A 14,454-nucleotide genomic window follows, 5' to 3' on the forward strand; every position below is an offset into this window, starting at 1 on the left:
GAAAAACTACAGGCCTTCCCTCGTGGCTTCCTGGTAAGGAAACTGCCTGCCAGTGCAGGAGACACAGGTTTGATCTCTGGTCCAGGAAGAGCCCGCATGCTGCAGAGCAGCTAAGCCCATGCACCACAACCATTGAGCATGTGCTCTAGAGCCCAGGAGCCGTAACTGCTGAGCCCCTGTGCCCCAAGTGCTGAAGCCTGCGTGCCCTAGAGCCTGTGCCTCCGAGAAAGAGAGCCCAGGACAATGAGAGGCCTGCACACCACAGGTGAGAGCTACGCTAGAGAGGAGCCCTTGCTTGCTGCAACTAGAGAAAACCCCACACAGCAACGAAGACCCAGCCCCATCAAAAATGAATAAATAAAACTTGAAACAAAAAGCAGCACTGTTTAAAAAAAAAAAAAAAGGAAAAGAAACAGTCTGCAGCATCCTATGAGTGTATGGCAGGAGAACCTCGTTTAATCTAGGAGGTCAGGGAAGGCATCCCCAGGGAAATGATGCTCAGCTGGGATGGGAAGGAAGAGAGGAGTGCGCCAGGTGAAGGGGAAATGGAATGATGCTCCTGGAACAAGCATCATGTGCAAAGGACCAGAGGTAGGAAGGCACAGGGATTATCCGAGAAGAGAAAGAGATCAATTATGGCTGGAATGTCAGTGGTACAAGATTGAGACCAGGGAGGGAGGCTGGGCCTGGCCAAAGCAGAGTTCGTAGGCCAAGGAACCAATGCAGAGAACGCAGGAGGTGTGGGTTCGATCGCTGGGTTGGGAAGATCCCCTGGAGGAGGAAATGGCAACCCACTCCAGTATCCTTGCCAGGAAGTCCCATGAACAGAGGCGCCTGACAGGCTAAACAGTCCAGGGGTTGCAAAGAGTCGGACACGACTAAACAACTGAACACACACATGCAGGCCAAGGAAAGGACTTAAGTCTTTATCTTAAGACCCTAGTCCTGTGTTCTGTACCCTGGGGGCCTTCTCTCCCCTCTGGCTGCGATATATTTGTTAGTGCCCATGGGGTCCAGGTGAGGCTGAGGGATACTGAGGGCAGCATGTGCCCTCGGGACACCAGCTTCCTGGGACGAGCATCCCTTTGTCCCCTGGAAACCCATCAATAGACCATCTGTGGGGCCGGGTCTGCCTCTCTTCAGCAGCTGTTCCCTAGCTGGAAAAAGGCTTTTAGCTTTAATAAAAAGGGAATAGAGATAAGGAGACTGCCTGGGCAGGGAGAGCGGCAGTGACAGGATGATTTAAATGGCCTCTCCAGTGTCATTTCTTCTGTGCAGACATCATAAATCAGATTAGCATTGGGCTCTGGTGGGGAGGGGAGTAGGGAAAGGGGCCTGAAGGGAGAGGGGAGGTGGGCATGTGACTCCAGGTGCCCCTGGTGCTGACCTGGAGATGCTGGGGCCACCTGTCCCTGGTGCTCAGCAGCCCCGGCCTTGGAGGAGGGGCAGAGAGAATGATCGCTACCCTCAACCCAGCTTTCCAACCTGCATTCAGCTTTGGGGGGGAAAAAGTGAAGAGGGACTGATAAGAGAGAAGGAAAAAAACACACAAAAAAACGGGGAAGTGTGGAGAGGTGGGTGTTACAGCCTTTAGGAAACCTAGAAGCAGCAGTTCTCCTGTCTTGTCATCCATTAAAATCACCTTGGATGCTTAGAAAACTACAGATGCCTGGATGAGTTCCCGCTGAATCGAACGTGGAGCTAAAGTTAGGAAAAGCCGGATTAGCGATCAGCTTCTCACGTCAACTCAAGGACTACAGGGTCTCAAGCCATCACTTCCACCATGATCGCTCAGGCCTTCCTCTTGAAGGTGGCCAGCCTGAGCAGCCAGCGTAGAAGTCTCTGAGGCAGGTGGGAACGCGGTGCAGCTCCTAGCCAGCTCCCTTCTCTTTCAGATCTCGCGCCACCTGGGCAGGCTGTACAGCGAGATGATCTTTGTCAACGGCTTCGTGCACTGTGACCCCCACCCAGGCAACGTGCTGGTGCGGAAGCGGCCAGATACGGGAAAGGTGGAGATTGTCCTGTTGGACCATGGGCTGTACCAGGTAGGAGGACCCTTTCCCCACCAGCCAGCCCCAGGCTCTGCTCCTGCCTGGTTCAGAGCCCTCTGAACTCCCCTGTCCACCACAGAAATGGGATCAGATGGCAAGGTAGCTGGAGAGGGTGCTGCCCTAACCCCTAGGGCCATCGTTTTGTGCAAGTCATGCTCACGTGAGTTCTCCAAGCTCTCCGAGCCCCAGCTTCCTTTGGAGAAGGGGGTGATAGAGGATGAGATGATTGGATGGCATCGCTGACTCAATGGACATGAGTTTGAGCAAATTCCGGGAGATGGTGATGGACAGGGAAGCCTGGTGTGCTGCAGTCCATGGGGTCACTGTCAGACACGACTGAGGGACTGAACACCAACAAGAGAGTGAGAATGATAATACCTTGTTTAGAGGCAGCTTTGAGGGGTCGATGAGATTGTACCTGGATGTGTGAATCGACTTTGTCAACTGCCAAAAAAAAAAAAGAAAATCCCTTTTCCCCAGGGAAACCCAGGCCAGCCAGCCAGACCCTGGGAGGTGAGCTGCTCTCAGATGAGCTTAGATGGGGCAGGGGGCAGGGTCACTCAGCTCCAGTGAGAAGGTCATGTTTAGTGGGGAAGCATGGAGGGGTGGGAAACTCACAGGGGTTGGATGACCCTGACTTCATCCTCTGGAACTGGGGACAGAGAGCTGGTGCCAGTGAGCCGTGTGTTGCTGCCGGGAAGTTGAGAAGTTCCCTGCCCATCCCAGGTCCTGGTTTGACTCCATGAAGCCGATGGTCCTGGCGAGGTTTCCCTGCTGGTCTCTCGCTCCTCCGTTCAGAGCTTTGATCGCACGCACATCCCCAAACCTGGGATTCCTTTGAAAGGCTCAGTGACGCTGGGCATGTTAGTTTCGGGCGGACGCAGCCCCTAAATAAGTGATGGCCCAGACACAACAGACGTCTCATGGCCTGCTCGTACACCAGTCCGAGGTGCATGGAGGAGCCCGCAGGCAGGGGCTGACCGAGGCTGCACCTCCCGGCTTCTCTTTGAGGGTCTCGCCCACAGCCCCCAGGAGCAGGGTGAGGGCTCAGAGGAACATGCCTGGGAACGTTTTCACGGACCAGGTCTGGAAGTCGAGCTTCTGACACATCCCATCGGTCAGCACTCAGGCAGAGGGCTACATCTAAAAAGGAGGAAGGCCTGGTGGTAGCCTGTACGTGGGAAGAAGAGGGGAGTGTATATTTTGGTGGGCCGGTGGTAGCCTCTAACACTCTCCAGGACCAAGGCTGACCCCATAGTAGCTTTGTGCTTGGATCTTCAAGGATGGCTGACTATGGCGGGTGGGAACGGACGTTGGGCAGGTGTCACGGTCTCCCCCGCCCCTGCTCACGGCGGTCACACCAGGCGGGGACGAGGTCTTTCATGGTAGGGGAGGAGGCCCCTGACCTGCCACACTGCCCCCGCTGTAGGCACTCACCGAAGAGTTCCGCCTGGACTACTGCCGCCTCTGGCAGTCACTGATCTGGACCGACATGCAGGGCGTGAGGAAGTACGGCCGGCGCCTGGGAGCCGGCGACCTCTACCCCCTGTTTGCCTGCATGCTGACGGCCCGGTCCTGGGACGCGGTCAACAGGGGCATCGGCCAGACTCCCGTCACCACCACAGAGGTGGGTGCCCCCCGGTCCTGGTCCTGCCCTGTCCCCAAGGAGGCAAGGGGGCAGGGCCGAGGGTGGAGCCGTGCCAACCCAGGGTCTGAGAGCACTCTGGTGGGCTGTGGGGCTGGAGCTGGGTAGAATTAGAGAGGTCCTCCCCGAGGAGCGGGGGGTGGGAGAAATAGTGTCTCTGCGGGGAGCAGGGGACAGGGAGCAGCGTGCCTCTGTGTCCCCCTTCCGGCCTTGCCAACCTGGAGGATTAAGTAGGTCATGTTGGCTGTATAGTCCGGGCCCCGTGACATTCACTCCGACCTGCCCTCTCAAGACTTCAGCCTTCCGCCACATTCCCCCGCAGGACTTCTGGGCATCCCCCAGAGACCTGACTCTTAAGTGAGTCTGGCACTGCCCGCTGTCTCCTGCTGGGCACTGTCTCCCACTGTGGGGTTCATCTAGGGCAGCCTGTGGGGAGGGGGCTTCAGTTCCTCATGCCATGCTCAAAGGCTTGCTTCTGTGCCATTATCCGATGGAGTTTGTGGTGGAACAGGCTCTAGATGAGAGTCCCCGGGGCCAGGGCGAGGCCCACCCTAGCAGCGCCCTTCTCTGTATGTGTCCTCATCGCTGCCCCACAGCAGGGCCGGACGTGGGGCTCACTCTTCCTCGCTCGGGGTGAGCTCCCGCCCAGGCGTCTCAGTTCCTCATGGAATCGCCTCCCATCTTCCTAGGCTGTCAGCTGGCAGGCCTGTGCAGACTTGGCTCGTGTCCATGTGGGGAGGGGCTCACGCTTGCCATAAGGGACTGGACTCTGCTTGTGCGGTGGAGGGCCCTGGGCTCTGATTCCGGCCCCTGCTTCTCCTGGTGGCCTGCCCTTGGAGGGTTCTCATCACCTCTCTGAGCCTCAGAGTCCTCCCCCATGAGCTGCCTTGGGGTGGGGGCTTTAGCAATGGCTGGGTCCAGAGTCTCCAACGACGTCCCCCAGTAGGCCACGTCTTGCTGTCTCTTGGCTCCGCTTTCCACTAAGTTGCCATCATTTCCCAGCAAACTTGGTGGCAAAGATGACCACCGGTTGCCCCAGGCTCACGAAGCTTTCAGCGCATCGTCTCAGAAGAAGAGAAACCCTCTCCCTCCTTTGCTGCACAGAGGGGATGATTCTGCTTGATAACCCATGCAGAGGGCCTCCTCATAGTCTCTGAAATTTGTTCATGGAACAAAAGTTTTTTTGTTGCTGGAAGCTGGACTGAGTGCCTGTGGACCCCAGTGATGAACAGGCAGGCCTTCCATATAGTTGTCACTGTGACAGAGGGAGACAGATGGTAAACAAGTGAGCAAACAGGTAGATGGAGTGATTGCAGGTTAGAGGTGCCAGGGAGAGACCAGCAGGGCGGCAGTGATGTGGGGTGGGGGGCCGCTATAGAGACATCGCTGGGGAGTCGACATATAAGCTGAGGCCTGAAGGATGAGAAGGGCACCAGGGACTGCCTTGGTGGTCCAGTGGTTAAGATTCCACACTCCCAATGCAGGGGGCCCAGGTTCCATCCCTGGTCAAGGAACGAGATCCCCCATACTGAAACCAAGAGCCCGTGTGCGGCCACTGAGACCTGGTGCAGCCAGATGGATAAAAGAAAGAAAGGCGTCAGCCAGAGGAGGGACTTGGAGAAAGCAGCCAGGTAAAGGGAGGCCTAAGGGGGCAGGCTGGGGAGTCTCGAGTCAGTGAGGGGCATGCTGGGCTGAGATGCGTATGGCGGCTGGACTCGGAGAACATCACGCAAGGAGCAGTTCAGATTCTTTCTCAGGACAAAGCAAAGCCGTTGACAGCTTGTGAGCAGGAGAAAGATATGCTCAGACTCCCTCTGTTAAGTCTGTCTGGAGTGGGGCAAGATGAGCCGTGGGGCTGAGGCAGGTGGAAAGACCTTGGGGCTGAGACTGCTAACAGCAGTGGAGGTGGAGAGAAGTGGATGGAGCCAAGATGCATTTTGTTTGTTTGCTTTTATTTCTTTTCTTTTGGCTGTGCCAGGTCTTACGGGATTCCCCGATGGCTCAGCCATAAAGAATCTGCCTGCAATGCAGGAGACGCAGGAGACCCAGGTTCGGTCCCTGGGTTGGGAATATCCCCTTGAGTAGGAAATGGCAACCCACTCCAGTATTCTTATCTGGAAAATCCCATGGACAGAGGAGCCTGGAGAGCTACAGTTCATGGATTCTCACAGAAATGGACATGACTGAAGCAACTTAGTGTGCACACAGCCTATAGATGGGATTAAAAACACAGATATGGAAAAGATCGCATGGCACTCAGTAGGTGCTTGGTGAATGATACCTGTTGATATTAACTAAGTTAGAGTTTTATCTTTGCAGTCAGGTAGGCATCCAGCAGGGGCCAAGCTTGAAGACTGTGCTGCTCTGAGAAGTAGCCCCTTAGGGTTGCCTGGGTGGACTCAGGGGCTTCCTTTTGGGTCCAGAGGGGCTGTGGCCAGGCCAGTCCCACCTTGCTTAGAGGGGCCTCTGTGGTGAGTGGGGCCTTGATCTGGCCTTAGCCCCTGCAAGCAGCCGGGGACGGGAGGTGGGGAGGCAGACAAGCTCTTGGCGTCTGGCTTCATGTTGAGATGTTCTAGTCTGATAGCTCCTGCCTGGGGGACATTTCAGGTTTCACAGTGAGGCAATTGTCGGCGGTGCACCCGTGTGCCTGAAAGGGCCTAGAGTCCTGCTCCTGCTGCAGAGGGCAGCTTCGGGGCAAAGTGCTGGGCAGCACCTCTGGGCCCTGGTGTGACTTCGCCCAGCCCCGTATGCCCCCCAACACCTTGCCTCTGGGGACCCTCGAGGTTCTGCTGGGAGGCCGGCACAGCATGCCCGGGTTTTAGGGGAGGACCCTGGGCCGCACAGCACTCTGTGAGATGACAGGCAGTGTAGCCTGCTGGTGAGGGTGCAGGCTTGGGAGCTGAATGACCAGGGTCTGACTCCTGTCTCACTAGCTGTGGACCTTGGGGAGGTTATTTTACTTCTCAATGCCTCAGCTTCCTCCTGTCAAATGGGGATATACGCTCGCCTAATAGGGTTGTTGTGAGGATGAGATGAGTTAATGCAAGCATGTCAGAGTGCGCGGGCTCCTTAGTGATGCTCAGTACACGTGGATTCTTGTCATCACCGTCGCCATCACTGCTTCCCTGGAGACTGAGTCGGGATCAGAGCCTCGCTCTATACTCAGGACTCCGGCTGGAGGCAGTTATCCGCCCAGAACCACGTGAGCTCAGGGACGGGGAAGGCTGGGAAACCGGCCCTGAAAATTACCCACCAGGATGGGGCAAGGGCTATCCCTGAATCCTCCTCCGAGGTCCTGAGGACCTTGGGCGTGGGCGGGCTGACGCTGGCTCCAGCCTGGAGGACCGTAATGGGCTATGGCTGTGCGAACAGGTCTGGCGGGGCTCAGGGTCAGGCAGAGTGTGGGGTAGGACTTTGGATTTGGGTTTGGGGTCAGGAGCTCAGAGGTCTCGACTGCACCAGCCTGGGTTTGGCTGGAGCAACAGGGGCCTCAGCCAGTACTGGTGACTCAGCCAGTACCAGCTTGCAAGAGTCCTTCCCGACCTGGCCTGAAAATTGGTGGCCAGCACAGAGCCTTGGAGAATAACACAAAGGTGGACCCCTGGGCTGAGAGGCAGGACCCATGAGATGGTTGGTGGGGAGGTAGACTCCCTGCCCCGTCGGTACTGGCCTGGGGGTTTGGGGGATGGGTATCGGTGACCTCGGCTGCGAGGAGCCAGGACGGCAGAGGCAGTAGAAATGAGGCCTGTTTCCCCCTCCTCCCCTCATTGACGGGCTCCGGTGCTGTGTCCAGTGCTGGGCTGGAAGTTGGGGAAGACGTCCTGTCCAGGTTCGTCTGGCTACAACACCGCTTGGGCTGAGCTTCTCACCCGGGAAGGTTCCTAGCGCTGCTGAGGCCACTGTGCTAGACCCTCCCTCCTGGAGCCTCCCCACCGCCCTTTCCGATCGCTGGCAGCCCGGACGCCTGCTGCCGCCCCAGGCCCCCCCACCCCACTCAGGCCGCCTCTTTCTGTTCAGGACTCAGAGATCCGCAACCACGCGGCCAACTACCTCCCCCAGATCAGCCAGCTCCTCAACCGCGTGCCGCGCCAGATGCTGCTCATCTTCAAGACCAACGACCTGCTGCGGGGCATCGAGGCCGCCCTGGGCACCCGCGCCAGCGCCAGCTCTTTCCTCAACATGTCGCGATGCTGTATCAAAGCACTGGCCGCGTGAGTGTGGGCTCCGGCCTCCCCCCACCACCCGACCCCTGCTCCCTGATCCACCCCAAGGGTCAGCACGCCCCCGCTTTCTCCCCCAGCCCCTAGGGCCTGGCCTGAGCTCCCCAGTCTCCGGCTCTCCCTGCAGGAAGTTAGGGGCAGAAACCAGCTCCAGGGAACTGGCTGACACCTTGGGGTTATGTTTAAGGTGGTCCAAGAGAGCCACCTCTGCTGGTTAAAACTGTGGGTCCTGGGAACTCACCTTCCTGGGCAAGCTTTCCTCGTGACCCTTACGCTCAGTAAAGTCTGCAGCATTTTCTGACAGTCTCAGTCCCACCCGAGAGTCCCCAGACTTGGGATCAGGATGCCCTGGCTCATATCTCATCCATGCCTGGTCCTGGGACCGTGTCCCCAGCACCCGCCAGGCAGCGAGGCCAGTGTTCTTTTCCCTGCGAGTGTGGCTGTGACTCAGGAAACGTGTCACTAGCCAGCTCTCTCGGGATCTCAGGTCTTTTCAGATGCCTCAGCATCCGGGAGGTGTTGATGAGGAAGGGAGTGGTGCTTCCCCAGGGAGGCAGTAGTAGAGGAATGAGGATCCCAGGCTCTTCTACTGGATGGTAGCACATACATGGGAAGGCCCATGCTCTGGCTGAGTGTGCTCACCCAAGAGGGGGGGCCTGGACTGGTCAGCTCCGAGCCATCCATCCATCCTAGGCTGCGAGTGGGTCACTCTGGTAAACGGGTGACGGCAGTGTTGACCCATGCATCATGCACCCGCTATCAAATACTGAGTTACAGCAAAATACACTGCCTAGGGAAGGGCTGAACACGATTCATTCTTCCTCTGAGGCTCCGGAAACGAAGTCTTGGGAGTTCTCTGGCGGCTCAGTGGTTAGGACTCGGTGCTTTCACTGCTGGGGCCTAGATTCAGTCCCTGGTTGGGGAACTAAGGTCCTGCAAGCTGTGTGGTATGGCTAAAAAAAAGCAAACCAAAGTCTTGAATAGGTGGTCCTCATAAACACCAGTTTCCATCACGTCCTTTTGTTGGTGCAGAAGGCCTCGAGCTGGGTGGAATCCATCATGGCCTCAGCCTCCCAGGACCACCTTGACTAGGTTTCCTGGTGATTCTTAGCCTTAGAAAGTTTGGGAGAGCTCTTTCATTTGAGATTGGGGGATTCTGACTTGATGAATGTTAACTCTACTTTTGGAAAAAGAGAAACTGTGGAACGTGATACCCAATGGGTCCTCCAGGCCTTTGATGAGGTGTGCAACACCTGCTTTTACTTACCCCACTTGCCTGGGAAACGCCTGTAGACTAGCTGAGTTCCTCTGGTCCCGGATTGGACAGTGGTCTGATCACGTGACCTGGAGCCGTGTGTCCTGGGGGAGGCGGAGTGGTGAGTTGGCAGAGCCACCACCTTCCGGTTTTCTAAGTGATGCCGCGCATCTCAATGCTGCATCTCTTCTCTCTCTTCGCGCCCCTCCTGCAGGCACAAGAAGCAGAAGACCCGTTCACTCTTCAGAAGGGCCCGGATCTCTCTCAGGGAGTCCTTCAGCTTATGGAAGATCAACCTTCACGAGCTCGTTCTGCACGTGAAGGGGCTGCGGCTCACCGGCTGGCTCCGGGCTCTGCTCTGCTGGCTGCTGCCTGCTTCCCACTGAGTGGACGCGGTGCCCGCTGCCCAGTGGTGGCCCCTGCCGCGGCCAAGGGGTCTCTTCACCCCTCACTCTTCCGTCGTGCCTCCACCCGCTTGCCCCGTTTCTGCCCCGTGGAGCCCCGCGATCCCTGTCTATGGCACTGTCATGCTCCGCCTCTGGAAGTCCTCTCCAGTGAAGCCCGCGTCTTGGGGCCCCAGGCCGCATCCCGGGAAGGTTTCTGGCCGTTCCCAGGGAAGGCTCGCGGTCTGCTTTCCCGCTCCCCGTCTTTGCCTTTGGGTTGGATACCTGCCCCACCTGCTTCTGTTCACCTTTCTTGTGGTCAAGATGGACTACGGAGCCCACCGAGGGCACATTTAACTCGCCAGACGTTTGGTTTTGCTGCAGAGGGGCGTGGTCCCTGAACTGCTGGAGAAGAGTTTTCTTTCTTTGCGCCATCCCTCCCCGGAGGTGCCAACCTTCCTGGGGTGGCTTGGCCCCCAAGCCAGGTTCTGTTGCAGCTGTGAGTTCACGGCTGTTGTGGTGAGCCCTTTTGGTGACTTTATGTACTGTGATTCAATAAAAACCACTTCGGGGCTTCAGGGCAAGAGTGTGGTCAGCAGGCCATTTATTCCAGGTTGGGAATGAGTCTACTCAGGCCACGAGGTAGCAGTGGCTGCGGATGCCACCTGCCATTGTGATCTGCTTGACTTCTTGTCCCTGAAATCCTTCCAGCCTTCCACTGTACGTCTGCTTTCTGATTCTTGTATGTTTCTCTTCCTTTCTAAGACAGATCTTGGTTGCCGCTGTTAGGAAGCTGAAGGCCAAGAACTCAGAGGCTCAGCAGAAGCCTCTGACCTTGCTTCCCCTGGGTTCTCCCCTCATTCCCTGTGACCCGGCACCTCCCTTGTTCTGTTGATTGGCTCCTGGCTTAGCCCTCAGATTCATCATTTGATACCCTCATTCCTGAGACTTGTCTAAACCTCAGTCATGTGGCGGCTGGGCTTCTGCTCTGAAACCTGCTGGTTACCTGCTAGATGCTGCTTCTACCTTGTTGCGTGCTGCCAGCCTGCCCCCTTCCCCCGCTGCCCCGATCATCCGCTCCAGTTTTGGGGATACCTGCAAACGCCTGCTCTAACTCCTGTGTCTGTAGTCTCCAGATCCCTGTGACCCCAGATGCTGCAGGTCCCAGCTCTCACTGAGCACCCAGGCTCACAGTAATTGTGTCTGAATCTCTCTGATCTTACTTCACCTCATTCATGAGGGTAGGAAAAAAAATCCTAAATTTGAATCTCATTTTCTGTTCTCTTTATTCATAATACAACAAGCAGAGTTTTCACTGACCAGAGATGGTTCGCCATCCCTTTGAATTAATTGTTCTTAGTGACCAGTTGGATGCACCCAGGGACCTGAGAGAATAATTTGCAAGATCTGCTATGAATCATGAGGATGCATGCTGCATATTATATTTTATGGTATCTTTTATAGCCACTGAAGTAAATATAAATGTCCTTTTTGTTCAAGGTAATGGTTACTTGCTTTTCACTTTTGGTTTAATGGTTGGCTTCCTGCTGCCTTGGGATCTAAAACATCAGCATGTTGCCAGAACAGTTATCCAGAGAGAGCAGAGAGGCCGAGACAGTTTGGGGTACAGGGCAGTTTGAAAACAGAGGGCTTGATGTGTGAGTGCCTTCCACGTGTGAGAGAATATGCTGGGCTCTTGGTAAATAAGTTGCGTCATTCATTTGTCTCATCAGTTCTATGAGGGCGAAGGGTCATTAGCCTCATCTCACGGAGATGGGAACTCTCCAGGCTCAGAGAGATTTAGTCATTTGCTTGAAGTTGCACAGTTGCTGAATGAGGGTCCCTGCTTTGCTGTTTATTCCACAGTGCTGGCCGTGTGACTTACACCTGCTCCTTGGGCTGTCATATGCGCCTGAATCATGACTCTAACACTGACTTCAGAGGAAGTTGGATTTTCAATGGATTTGAGGGTGTGGTTGGGTAAAAGAGACCAAAAGCCCTGGAAAATTCAGACTGAGTCCTACGTGTTCCTCAGGCCTAAGACAGGGTCGTCCTGCACCCCTGTGATGCTGCAGTGCGATTCTGATGTGGACAACCCGGAGAGAGTGCAGCCTCTCTTCCCTTAAGGATGCAGTTTTCCCGTGAGCCTGCCCTCACTTCAGGTACTTGCTGCAGGCTTGGGCTCCCCAGGCCATGTGTACTTTTGACCAACTGACTACAAATTTGGGGGTTCCCACCACCCCCTACCCCCCAGATTTGATAATTTGCTAGAATGACTCACAGAGCTCAGGAAGGCACTTCACTTGAGACCAGGCAAATGAAGAGACACTCAGGGTGAGGTCTAGGGGGTCCTGTGTGCGGAGCTTCTGTGTTCTTGCCATGGAAGGACTCTCTAGGCACAGAGACGCATCACTGAGCTTCAGTGTCCACAGTTTTTATCAGGGTTTCATTGTATTAGCACAATTGATTGAATCATTAACTAGGTGGTTGAATAAAATCTCCAGACCCTCTTCCCTCCACACCCCCATCCCCCATCACTAAGAAAGTCCAAGGATTGGGACTTCCCTGGTGGTCCAGTGGCTAAGATTCCAGGCTCCCAGGGGCCTGGGTTCGTTTCCTGGTCAGGGAACTAGTTCCACAACTGAAGGTCCACATGTTGCAACTAAGACCCAGTGGAGCCAAATGAAGAAAGAAAGAAGGTCCAGGGATTGAGAGGTCATCTTCCAGGAGCAACCAAGGGACAAAGACCAGACAGGTTCTTCATCATGTAAGTAGACCTCTGGTGTCATCTCGTCCTGTGTACTTGGCCTGAGGTGCATCTTTATCAGCTGACGGCTGGCCTGTACCTTCTCCTCCTCCAGGTGGAGCCGTGTCTGGAAGGAGAGCTCTAGGAGCTCCCATCATCTCTGTTCTGCAGTTCAGAGAGCACCCGTGTGAGCTCTTATGCCAGATCCCTGCCCCGGTCCCTTCTCTGTCCTGCGGAACTTGGCATACATTGATTGGGTTTTGGCGCTTTGAGTAAAATCCTGTGAGTTTCTTCCCCCAGCGGTGGTGATGTGTCAGGAAGTCAGCACCAGCTTACTCTGGAGGGTGCTTTTTCTTTTAACCCTTGGATCCTAGTCCTATATAGGTGTTGGCTTCTCTGATTTGGGCAACATGGCTATAGTTCCCCTCCCCTCTTCTTGTCCACATGAGGAGAATTCCAACTCAGTGGCCCATTTGGCCTCTCAAATATCTGCCCAGCTCATAGGAAGTGCAGATGTCCTGGTCTGTAGTTCAGTTCAGTTGTTTAGTCGTGTCTGACTCTTTGTGACCCCATGGACTGCAGCATGCCAGGCCTCTCTGTCCATCACCAGCTCCCAGAGCTTACTCAAACTCATGTCCATCGAGTCAGTGATACCATCCAACCATCTCCTCCTCTGCTGTCCCCTTCTCCTCCTGCCTTCAATCTTTCCCAGCATCAGGGTCTTTTCTAGTGAGTCAGTTCTTCACATCAGGTGGCCAAAGTATTGGAGTTTCAGCTTCAGCATCAATCCCTCCAATGAATATTCAGGACTGATTTCCTTTAGGATGGACTGGTTGGATCTCCTTGCAGTCCAAGAGACTCTCAAGAGTCTTCTCCAACACCACAGTTCAAAAGCATCAGTTCTTCGGCGCTCAGCTTTCTTTATAGTCCAGCTCTCACATCCATACATGACTACTGGAAAAACCACAGATTTGACTAGACGGACCTTTGTTGGCAAAGTAATATCTCTATTTGCAGTAGGTGCTCAATAAGCATGCAAAAGTTAGACTCTGAGGTTACTTCGCTATTTTCAGGGATGTTGAAACCTGTGTATTTATAAAAAAGTCTCACATGCTACTCTCCTTCCCCTGGGAAGGCTGCCTTGTTTGATTGTCAGATTAATTTCTGCAGTGTTCTGAGCCCACTCCCGGGACCAGGGATGGTCACTCTCAGGATAATTGGCTTAGAGACCACCGCCCCCACCCCCACCCCCCACAGCCGTAAGTCTGTGAGAATGCTGGCTTCCAGTGACATCTCAGAAAATGAAGGTGGCTTCAGGAGACACAGATCCTCAGGGACAGCGCTTGGGAGGTTTGGGACTACCCTCCGTGTAAGCAGACCGTAATAAATCGAGACAATCATGAAGATCCACCTCTTAAACTCCAGAGGACAGATAAAGACTTAAGAAAAAGCACAAACTGCTTCAGTCACTTAACTGGCAATATTACCTCCATCTCCCCACTAGACGTTTGTGATAGTGAGCTATCATCTGTATGATTTCTAATATTTTAGCATTCAGTTACTTTAGTATTGAACCCTTTTGTTTTATACTAGCTGGCTTCCCTGGTGTCTCAGCTGGTACAGAATCCGCCTGCAGTGCAGGAGACCTAGGTTCTATCCCTGGGTTGGGAAGATCCCCTGGAGATGGGAATGGCAACCCACTCCAGTATTCTTGCCTGGGGAATCCCACGGGCAGAGGTGCCTGGCGGGCTACAGTCCATGGGGTCGCAAAGAGTCAGACACGACTGAGTGACTAACACACTCCGTGTAAGCAGAGGTGAGGAGGGGATGGGGCTTTGCCCAGGGACACTTGGGGCTTCAGTGATCTTAGGATGTGGCCTGGCAGAGCTCAGGTCTGAGTCAGGAACTGGCATCTGCTGAGATCTGAATAGACAGGGTGAGGAAAGTCGCAGAGAGTTCCTGGCAGCCTGGCCTGCTGGTTTGTCAGGCTGGATTGGGCAGGGGTGGAAGGCAGGGGCTATATTTAATGAGAGACCTTGAATGCCAAGCGATCTGGTGCCACTGTGGTTTGCAACTGGCCAAGGGGGACTGGGGAGGCCCCATCTCCTAAGCCTTGGAGGTGAAAATGTTCATCGCTTAGTCGTGTCTGACTCT

General features: G+C 55.0%; 1 protein-coding gene across 1 annotated transcript in view; it reads left to right on the forward strand.

Moving 5' to 3' along the window:
* The window catches only part of ADCK1 (aarF domain containing kinase 1), a 143,590-nt gene extending 134,033 nt beyond the window's left edge, over window positions 1–9,557 (forward strand). Inside the window, exons 8-11 of the mRNA XM_052646781.1 lie at window positions 1,896–2,045; window positions 3,481–3,678; window positions 7,714–7,907; window positions 9,386–9,557. Coding sequence (XP_052502741.1) covers window positions 1,896–2,045; window positions 3,481–3,678; window positions 7,714–7,907; window positions 9,386–9,557 — 714 coding nt within the window. The remainder of the gene's footprint in view (window positions 1–1,895; window positions 2,046–3,480; window positions 3,679–7,713; window positions 7,908–9,385) is intronic.
* The last annotated feature ends 4,897 nt before the right edge of the window (window positions 9,558–14,454 follow it).

Source organism: Budorcas taxicolor, chromosome 10, assembly GCF_023091745.1.
Source record: "Budorcas taxicolor isolate Tak-1 chromosome 10, Takin1.1, whole genome shotgun sequence".
NCBI lineage: Eukaryota > Metazoa > Chordata > Mammalia > Artiodactyla > Bovidae > Budorcas > Budorcas taxicolor.